General features: G+C 46.2%; 2 protein-coding genes across 2 annotated transcripts; both read left to right on the forward strand.

Moving 5' to 3' along the window:
- Positions 1 to 1161: 1161 nt before the first annotated feature.
- On the forward strand, positions 1162 to 2940 carry Pmar_PMAR008416 (Acetylcholinesterase 1 precursor, putative; the record flags this gene model as incomplete). The annotated part of the gene is made up of 1 exon (XM_002765771.1): positions 1162 to 2940. The coding sequence occupies one exon, from the start codon at positions 1162 to 1164 to the stop codon at positions 2938 to 2940; it is 1779 nt and encodes a 592-aa protein (XP_002765817.1).
- Positions 2941 to 3879: 939 nt separating this feature from the next.
- Pmar_PMAR008417 (Acetylcholinesterase precursor, putative) lies at positions 3880 to 5799 on the forward strand (the record flags this gene model as incomplete). Its single annotated transcript, XM_002765772.1, has 1 exon — positions 3880 to 5799. One exon carries the CDS (start codon positions 3880 to 3882, stop codon positions 5797 to 5799), a length of 1920 nt encoding a protein of 639 aa, XP_002765818.1.
- Between the last annotated feature and the right edge of the window lie 5170 nt (positions 5800 to 10969).

Consider the following 10969-nt stretch of genomic DNA (forward strand, 5'->3'; position numbering starts at 1 on the left):
CATGTATTCTTGAGTGCCGTGTCTCCAGTCAGAGTCGCCTTGTGCATGGCTATGGACTCTCTGTATGGCGGGTGTCCCCATTGCACAACCGTCCTCAGCGCAATAGACTTTTTCACCTCTTGTGGCCGGCCATGATCGTGTTTCTCTCAGCTGGTATGTAGCGAGCTCTAGCGATGCTTATGGCTTTGATATTTTTTATTTCATTTCCCGCTTCAAACGTGGTTGTTTTTGGCTCTGAAAGCGATTCGTCACTCGATGGAGTCTCATTCAGTGGACAATGCAGATCCATACTCAGGGTTTTCCAACTAGGAAGTTTGTGGACAGTCTTCAGTGGACTGTGGAATGCTCAGCAGTTCAATCTCTAGGACCTGCTTAGCGATCTTATGGACAACCCTACATCCGCAGGGGGAAGACCCATTCTAGTGTAGCCGTGCTGTTGCGTATTGATCTTCGAGTCTCCGCATATGCATGGTTCCTTCCCTGGCAACTGTTTGAATGCAAGGCCAATCCAATATTCCTTTTGAACCTGCTTCTTGGCGTTGTAGTTGTCTCGTGAATTAAATTGAATGCTTCTCTTGTCGCCCTTCCGATGCGTTGGATAAAACATTCAAGTTCTTGTCAGGCTCAGTTGTTGGTCACAAGCGTCGAATAGTTGAAGTGACGAGCTTCCCTGAATCACAGACCCTGATCAATCCGATTCCATTCGGTCTCATACGAATTGTTATCCTAGCACTCCATACATGCTTAAGATGTTGAGGTATGTTCACATTCTGTTATCAGGAACAGACCTGCTGATTACGTTTTAAAGGAGACGGAATTTGTGTCGATGCGCATGCGTGCAGATCTCTCGCTGTAGCCGACCTTTCTTTTCGTTTCTCGTGGTGAAGTAGACGTTCAAATTTGTTGCCTCAGACAGTCTGAGTCAGACTAGGAACCTACACTTGTACCAGTTTCTTCCCTGTGGTGATAACTATGAAACTTCCGTTCGTTCTTTGCGTAGCCTCTGTGGCTCTATCATCGCTGTCATTTTCTGGTTGTTCTTCGGGAGGCTCCTCTTCGACGACCTCTGAGCCTCCTCGAAGTCGGCCAACTCCACCCACCACTATCCCTCGTTCGAGCCCAACTCCCTTGGTAGCGAGCGCTATCTCGTCTGCTGGCCCCATGGTGGGCGTAATGGTCCACAGCGACCTGTCCCGTCAGCAGCCCATTATACAGGACGTTGAGGTTTTCTACGGTATACCGTTTGCCGAACCGCCCATCGGTGATTTGCGGTTCCGTGCACCACATAAGTTAAATGAGACGTGGACATCCACTAGATTGATGGACACCAAGAAGAGTCATTGCCTTGATAAGATGGGTACTGGTGCTGAAGATTGCCTCTATTTGAATGTGTTCCGTCCGGCCAATACCACACCCAGCTCGAATCTTCCAGTTATGGCCTGGATTTTCGGAGGTGGTTTTGTCGACGGCGACGCCGCTGACCCTAGGTATGATGGTACCGCCCTGGCCTCCGAACATAATGTCGTAGTTGTCACTTTCAACTACAGACTAGGAAACTTTGGATATTTGGCTTCCGAATCTTCCTTGGAGGAGGAGGGAACGACCGGCAACTGGGGCCAAATGGACCAGCAGATGGCGCTCAAGTGGATACAGAATAATATCGGTGCTTTTGGTGGCGACAAGGATAGGGTTATGCTCTTTGGCGAATCTGCTGGAGCCTTCAGCGTTGTCTGGCATATAGCTGCACCTAGTAGTGCTGGTTTATTCCACTCCGCTGTACTCGAATCGAGTACCAGTCATACCGACATATTCTTCCAACAGCCGCAGGATGCTTATCGCTATTATAACTGGGTGGCAAAAGAACTCGTTGGATGCAAAGACGCGAACGATATCGAATGCTTGCGGAAAGCTGACGCCTCCAAGTTCATTTTGCCATCAGATATCCGTTTTGATGCTGTCAAGGCTCCCGATTGGGGCTCACCGATTTTCCCTATGATGCCGGTTGGCCCATGTATCGATGGGTCCATCCTTCTTGACACCCCCCTCAACGTTGTCAAAGCTGGTAAGCATAACAAGGTTCCAACTATTGTTGGTGTGAATCGCGACGAAGGCACTGGCTTTGTTGCTGGTATGTCGGGGGTCATGCCGAACATGCCCAAGCAACCAACTATGGCAGATGTCCGCACCATACTCTTCTACGTCCTTCAAAATGATACTGTGGTCGATGAAGCTCTCGAGAGGTATGCATTGAACAACTACGACGACGTCTACGGTGAAGTGAACCAGGGTTTCGAGTTGGCCTCCGAGATGATACGGGATGCCGTCTTTCACTGTCCGAGTCGTGCGTTGGCTAAGGCTCTCAGCGAACAAGGTGGTGATGCGTATATGTATCTATTCAACATGAATCCGATATTTCCCAAGTGGATCAAGGATATCAACACTGGCAATAAACCTTTGTTCGGTTTCGGCAACTTCACCCCTGAGCAAATGGGAACATTCCATTCTTCTGAGATCCCCTTCGTCTTCAAGCGTTTTGAACAACGCAGTATGAGTCTCCTCGATATCGATATGTATCAGGCTTATATGGGCCATCCTCCACGTGTGCCAGGCGATTCCTATCATCAAGTGTCCGACCAGATTTCATGCATGTGGGCCAATATGGCGTACAGCGGTATGCCGGTCGGTGGGCAGGCTGTGTGTCCATCGAATCCACAGCTTCCCGAATGGGGTCCTTATATGGCCAATGCCAGTAGTCCTCTGGGCCAATACCTCCATCTTGGAAGGTCTGCCGCGATGATGCCTGTGAAGCAGACAGCGTACTATCCTGTCTCAGAGTTCGTCAGCGCCGAGAAGTGCGAATTTTGGGACGCGCACAACTTTGTCTTTCACAATCTGCGAGCTGATCTTTCCGAACCATCCACCTCGACCATCATTGTTTGATTTTCAAGCATTGAAACGTTTCCTTGTATCAGTAATTGTGCTTGCGCGCTGCGCAGCTGAAAGTCTATCACTTCCTCGGTAACTTCGTTTGTCCCCTTCTTTCTTTTGGCATGTTTCTATTGCCTTACCGTTTGTCTTTCTTACCACATACTACATCCATACTGAGTCTTGTGTTGCGTCAGTTATCAGTTCATAACTTGGCAAAGCTGTTTGGCCGATCGCTTTGTAATGCACCAGAAGCCTTGCACGTGGGAAACTTGAACATTGGTATCTGGCAATGTGACGGATGTCACAAATTCGCTGAGTTTCGGTCCATGATCCACTGCATTGAACATATCATGCTTAGGCGACTTCACCTCTTCGCGACTAGTGGCATAGCTGCCCCATTTCAATACGGTATATCTTGGAATGGCATACCCACCCCACTCAGAAAATTGATTATACTAAGACGTATCTGGGAGTGGCATAACTGCCCCATGCCGGGAAATGATCGAAATAAGGCCTAATTTTTAACGTGGCATAGCCACCTCTCTCAGAGAAGTTCACTTTACCAAGGCGTATTTTGGAGTGGCATGGCCACCCCGGTTGGAGAAAGTGAATGCACTGAGGTATGTCTCAGCGTGGCATAACTGCCCCACGTGGAAAAAATTATTGAACTAAGACGTGTATCGAAATGGCATAACTGCCCCACCCGACTAAATTTAAATCTGTCTTTAGAGGTGCAGATTTACGCTAGTAGGACACCGCCAGTGAATCCTCCGTGTAATCGTAGCTAAGCTAGAGCAGTAGCTAAATGTGCTTATGCTATGGGCATGTGTTTATAGTGTTATGTGTAGTTGGTTTAGGGTGATAATGAATTGGTTTGTTACCTTTAGTTTTGACCTTTTTGACCCTATGCGTTTCGCTATCGTCTCATGTGCAGCGCTAGCTGCTTTTATTATGTCTGGTTGTTCGGAATCGGAAGATTCTGAGACGGTTACTACTGTTCAGCCTTCGGGTGAGGAGACTACTCAGGCACCTCAGTCCACGAGCTCTCCTACCAGTGCTATACCCAACTCGGGTGATGTTATAACTCAGAATGGTCCTATCATTGGTACTGTCATCTACAGCGATATGGAGAAGCAACAACCTATTCGACAGGATGTTGAAGTGTTCTACGGTATTCCTTTCGCCGAGCCGCCGGTTGGTGATCTCCGTTTTAAGGCTCCTAGGGAGTTCCGTGAGACCTGGGAGGAGCCTATCAACATGACGACTAAGAAAAGTATGTGTGTACAAAGCAATGGACGAGGTGACGAAGATTGTCTCTATCTCAATGTCTACCGTCCTGCTAATGTGACTCAATCATCGAGGCTTCCTGTGATGGCGTGGATCTATGGCGGAGGATATGTTAATGGCAATTCTCTCAGCTATGATGGTACTGTGTTGGCAGCGGAGCACAACTCTATTGTGGTCACGATGAACTACCGACTTGGGCCTCTTGGTTTCTTGGGTTCGTCAGCTTCCTTCGAAGAGGAGGGTACCACTGGGAACTGGGGTCAGCTCGATCAGCAACAGGGTCTGCGATGGATACAGAAGAATATTGCTGCTTTTGGTGGTGACGAGGATCGTGTTATGATTTTCGGCGAGTCGGCTGGTGCCTTCAGTGTTATGTGGCATCTAGCAGCTCCAGGTAGCGCTGGCCTTTTCCATGCAGCTATCCTAGAGTCTGGTACAAGTCACACTGGTGCATTCTTTCAGCATACGGAGGATGCTTACAAGTACTACGACTGGCTTGCACAAGAGGTTCTGGGTTGTAAAGACGGCAACGATATGGAATGTCTTCGTGCTGCTGATGCGACCAAGTTTACTCTTCCGGAGGGTATTCGTTTTGATCCCGCAGCCGCTCCTGAATGGGCGTCTCCCATCTTCCCGGTGATGCCTGTTGGTCCTGTTATTGACGGAGTTGCTCTACCTGATGTTCCGCTGGAGGTCGTCCGTGCTGGCAAGCACAATAAGGTGCCTACTATCGCTGGTGTAAACCATGATGAAGGAACTGGTTTTGTTCTCACGCTGAAGGCTCTAGTCCCGAACGTTCCGCTTCTACCAACTGAGGAGTCAGTTGAGGATACTATCTATTACGTTTTGCAGGACGAAAATGCTGTACAAGAAGCAATGGGCCTCTACCATCCAGATAATTTCGCTTTGCTCTATGGTGAAGAGAACCTTGGCTTCGAGCTGGCCTCTCAAATGATCCGAGATGCCATCTTTCATTGTCCTACGATGGCTTTAGCTAAGGCTCTTTCAGATCAAGGTGGTGACAGCTATGTGTATGGTTTTGATATGAATCCTCTGTTCCCGAAGAGGGTCGGGAACATCAACACTGGCAACATCCCTGGTATGAGCTTTGGCAACTTCAGTGTGACGCAGATAGGTACGTTCCATTCTGCGGAGATCCCCTTTGTCTTCAAGAGTTTCACAGACAAACCAGTCAGTGTAAAGAACCCAGATATGTACGACTTGTACATGGGTCATCCTCCTCGCAGTCGTGGTGATGCTTATCACAACGTCTCCGATCAGTTCTCTTGCATGTGGGCTAATATGGCTGAAAGTGCTTCTCCTGTTGATGGTGATGCTGTCTGTCCTGCTGAGCCTTCTTTGACGAGATGGGGTAAGTATATGGAAAGTGATGAGAGTCCTCTAGGTCAGTATCTCCATATTGGCAAGGACAGTATAGAGATGAGGAAGATTCGTGAAGACAACCAATATCCAGATTCGGAGTTTCCGAGTACCGAGATCTGTGCGTTTTGGGATACCCATCCTATTGTGTTTCACAACTTGAGGTCTGATTTGACTACTACGTCTACCTTCGTTCAAGTGTGATTTGACTACTAATTTACCAATTTGAGTGTAATTTGGTAGATATTTTTGACCGTCAGTGTTTTGTCTATAAGTGCACTCCAAAGTGGTCACTACTTTATTATTCACTTGACGTTTGTTTCGAAAGTACCTCCACTGAAATGCTAGTTTCTCATCTTCCTAAAGAATTGTGTTAATAATTGCTTTCGCTTGTCTAATTGAACCTGAACAGGCTGGAATATACTCCAGATGACACTGATCTGAAGAATAGTGAGACGTCTTTGCTCAGCGATTTTGCTCATTTCGTTCTCGTAAGGAGGTGCAGTTAGGACGAATTCATGGATTGAATCATTGCTTCAGTATTACGGTTCATTCGTGGTTTGATTGTAACAAAGTCAGCGCTTTTCTCATTAATTCCACGAAGTGAAACTATCGGTCGAGGATTTCGACATTGTTAGTTTGACACTCATTAGAGTTTAAGGTTCAATCGATCACAATTGTTTTTTATAAGTATTAATAGATGGAGCGTTTCGCTGCATTTTCGATTGATACAGGCTCCAATCCATGCCTGTTGACCTCACAGTCTATATTCTTCTGTAGCCATCCATGCACAGTGAGGAAGATATGAACAGATATGAACGCTGGAGATAGTGTTGGTGGAATATATGCTCGCTTTCCTCAGAATGTCACTTCACATGTAGTTGGCTTCACGCATAGTTCCCCCATACTGGTTGGAGAGAGGCGTATCAACGTGCGCGAACTAAATAGCGTATCTAAATAGCGTATACGAATGTGAAAATACCCTCTGCCAGAGGGTATTTTCACGTCGTCTCAACACATTGTTGTCCGTTTCACCAAATATGAGAGTGAAACATGGAGGGATACCATTATGAACGGTTCTCTTTCTGTTGATGTATAGCATTATATCAGGAGCGGAGTTATAGATATACTCCCCGAATGAAAGTTGGTATTTGGAGGCGCAATTTTAACACGTGTATGCTAAGAGTATGTGGAGGAAACGTTTTACCTGTCGTCGACTTCTCACTAACTACGAAGAGTTAGGCCCTGAAACTTGGAGGTCATATCAGGTAAAGCATAAATACATACCTCCCTGAGCCGCAAGATGATACTCGTTGTGGTGGCTGTGCACGAGTCGAAAAACCGAATATGCTAAGAAGATGTGGAGAGGTGTATTATACTGTTTCATGACGTGGACTATGCCACTTGCGTGATCGTGTCGCGCGTGAGCTGATGTTAGTAACATCGTGTTATCAATTCTCATGCAAGAAAATGTGTGAATCTCAGGTCAAAGATTTTTCAGAAATCACTTATCAGTATTACTTGAAAGTGGAATGCTAAACTAAGCATCATGTACCTCAGGTACATGATGCACCAGGTAACAGGTACAGTACCTGTTGCATGGCATAGCGCATTTGCCCCCAATACCATTGTTTGCTTAGCATTGCATAGATTGCACAGATTAAGTTTTTTGTGATGGATCTAGTACATGTTGCATGGAATAATTATGTTTTGCAGGTTCGGGAAATTGCAGCCAGACCAAAAAGGACAGGTATAAAAAATAGCACACGGCGTGTGCTATTTTTTATTTTTAGCGTGTGCCACACGCTATAATAACATACGAATATTTTAGCCAGTAGCAAACAGCAGCTTTATGAGCTCTTCGTTGCGTTATTCAGTTAGCATGAACACTTAGTCTTCACTTATTAGCGTATTACGAACATAACTCTCAATCCATCAGAGACATTTGGTTGACTAGATGATAGGTATAAAAAGTCAGATGAACCGAACCTTATCCCTGCGAAATAATTCGTCAGGTACTTGAAACATCGGCCTATCGTGCCGTCGGGCTGCAGGATGGCTTCAACAAATTCGTACTGCAACCTAAGAGAGGCAAATTCAGAGATGCCCCTCATCTCTCAGCCTGCAGGAGGCCTCAAGCATGGAAAAAGTGGAAATGTCGAAAATTACCCAATCTCCAAAGGCTTTGATTAATCGAGCAAACTTAGTCACGCAGGACTCCTACTCTTCGAGGACATAGCCAAGTGTTGAAGAATACGCATATCTTGACTGAATCTAGATCGAGGCATTGGGCTCCCTCTTGACATTCGGCATCCTGAAGAGTGATGAACAGCTGTGATTGAGAAGAGGAGAGAAGTAGCAACTCCGACGAGAACGCGAAGCTACAATCATCATGTAGCATTCACAATTGATCACAACTTCATGTAGATACTGTCTATGTGATCCTGACCTAATAATGGTCCGCTTCGAGAGGAACTGCAAGAGATGAGAAATCCGACCGGTTACCTACAGCTCCACACGCAACCACGCAGTATGGTGCATCCCCAAGATGCACAAGTTTGCCCTTAGCTGGGATAGACGGACAGTTCTCTCCCACGGGAACGATCGGCATGCATACCGTGGAGCGATTTAGCCCCTAAATGAAGCATTTAATCACCGAATGAACTGCTGAGTTTCAACTGGTAGTTCGTCCTCGGAGAGAGGCTTGTCTCACCGACGCCAAGAGCTCCTGTTTAATGCCGTCCACTGTTGGGCAAGACCAGTCAGGAAGAGGTGGACCGTACAGCTGGTTAGGGGGATACCTAAATACACCGTTCTTCCAGTGCTCGTTGAGTATTTGATGATCGTTACGAGGACTCAGAGGATCGCTAGGGAAAAAATAGCAGTACGGTCAATGATGTGTGACTAGACATACTCCAGGGTCATCTGCTGCTCGTGGAGGACTACAGCCTCAGTCAGTTGTCCAGCAATCACGCATGCGAAGATGTAGGCGCACAGCTTAATCAAAGACATTGGAATGTACTGAAGTGAATACTCATTCTGCATGAGTCATGCATCATGACTCCGAACCTTGTGTCGAAATACTACATCAGGAGCCGCAATTCGCGAGGGAAATACACGCAGCTTTCACGTGAAATAGCCAAGCTGCGTGAGATCCAAAAGCTCTGGTATTAAACCGGACGACTACGTAGTAGCTACACGATTTAACTTTACGAGTATAAAACTTTTATAATGAAAGTCTCTCCTCAGCTACTTGTAACTCATCCTAGTCCCTTAACCGACACATAGTAGATTGCAAGCATTGTAAGAGAGTGTACAATCTCGGAAAGTATAGTCATTCCACCACGTAGGAGGCTGACGGTGCTACATGCGATTGCTTCTGGTCCTATTCACACCAGATTGATTATACGTGCGTAGTCAAGTAGCTGTAACCCACAACGAAGTGAAAAATAAACCTTCATAACTCTCTCGAATTCATGTTCACAATTACGGGTGGCGGCTGTAGCATGCCGAAGATGGCTATGCGCGGACCCCCTTTCCATGTGAGAGATTGAGAATGCTCCTCAGTCCGCACGCGCCCACATGATCCATGACGCGTTGCTTTTTCTTTCACTTGTTTTTGCGTACTCCACGACAGCTAGTCGAATTTGTAGCGGCCAATAGCTGCAAATAGGATAAATGGTGAGAGTTAAAGTTCTTCTACTTCATTGAGACCATCATGGCATCGAGCTCTGCAGTCGGAAGAGCACAAATTCCAGCACTCCAAGCCGGAGGGTCGTGATTGTCCACCCATCGTTCAGTTATATGCTGTAATCAGGCAGTAGTTGAGCATTATGTCTCTGGACCTCTGTCACTCTGTGTGCACCATTGAAATCTTAGCATTCCTACTCATTTCTTCAGTGTAAGTAGCTGAGAATGGTTATCCTTGCACTCTTGAAGTAATTTTTGCCCACAAGCCATTAGCTATGCCCTTACACAGTTGCACACATACACAAAGATGTTGAGTAGAACGCAGACAGCGACCAAGAGTTGGTGTGCGTGAGTAGAGTGATTCTGCGCATTAGCGAATCGTCTCGGGCTAGATTGAGAGATCAAGACAGCCGCAAGTAAGAAAGCTATTGTCAAAGATAATCCTGTGGCACCCTCAAAGGAAGATCCTTGCTTCTTCTCCCAATCTTCCTAACTCTGTAAATTATGACATGGGGGATAAGCTCTTAGAATGATTATGCTAATGAGTGTAAAACATCACTGTTCCGAGTTGAACGCAATGCTAGGGAGAACGTAAGTACGAGGAAACCTAGAGTAGTGAATTAATGGTTTTAAATAGTAGTTGCGAATAGTGGTACAGCTACATATAAATTGATCGACCAGTAGCTTCATCAGCTAAAATAGCTGATGAATAGCTAATATCAGGACATAGCTCAGTATAAGAGTCGTACCCAGGAATAGATCCTGAAACTTTTGGTTACGCGGCCATACAGGTTAACCACGTGGCCAGATAGACCTACTTGAATATATATGCATGAGTACGATCCGTATGGATGTGCCTTTGCACGTTTACATATGTCACACTGGGCAATAACCTCTCGGCATGTTGCTTGGAAACCTAGTGTGATTTCACCCATTTGCGAAGACTTTAGTATAATCAGAGCCTCTGCACCCTCGTGGTTGCGATTACCTTCAACAAACTGTTTCACATGAGCAGCTGGGATAATCCATTCTCGCACGTACTCGGCGAGTAGTACTCGCATCCTGCCATTCATGGGTACGAGTTTGCTGCTGCCAAAATACGAAGTTTAACCTTGGTTCCCGCTTTGGCAGTCTTGACCGTTCTCAATGTTCAGGTATCCGTGGTCTTTCATCTGGCGGGTTCTCACCACTGGCTATATATTCGAATGTCACGTCTATTTTATACAGTTGTATCATACAACTTGTATGAGAATCTCATATGAGATCGTCTATCATTTATAGACGGACCTCTGCTGCGCCTGATGCTAGATCTTTAGATGCTACCCAATGGCTGAGCTTTTTTCCTGCCAGGAAATTCCTGGGGAGTTGACCTAAAACTGGTTTGCTATCAACATACACTGTTAATGCAAGACCATTTGTGATGTCTAGAGCGTCTATCCAAGGGACGGTCAAGCCATTGAGACCTCTCAAGGCTGCTCTCAACTCAACTGTATCGATTGGTCGGATATCTCTCGTGGCTCGGAGCCAAGGTCTATCTTCGACCAACTACTGGTTACTACTTCGACTATCTTCCAAAATACACACAAGATCCAATTGCGTCTGTCGAAGCATCCGTATACAAAGACCACGGTTGTGAGGCATCTTAGATGTGTAGAATTTCCGTGTAGAATTTTCCAGCGTCCGG

The sequence above is a fragment of the Perkinsus marinus genome (genome assembly GCF_000006405.1).
Source record: "Perkinsus marinus ATCC 50983 genomic scaffold scf_1104296974734, whole genome shotgun sequence".
NCBI classification, from domain to species: domain Eukaryota; phylum Perkinsozoa; order Perkinsida; family Perkinsidae; genus Perkinsus; species Perkinsus marinus.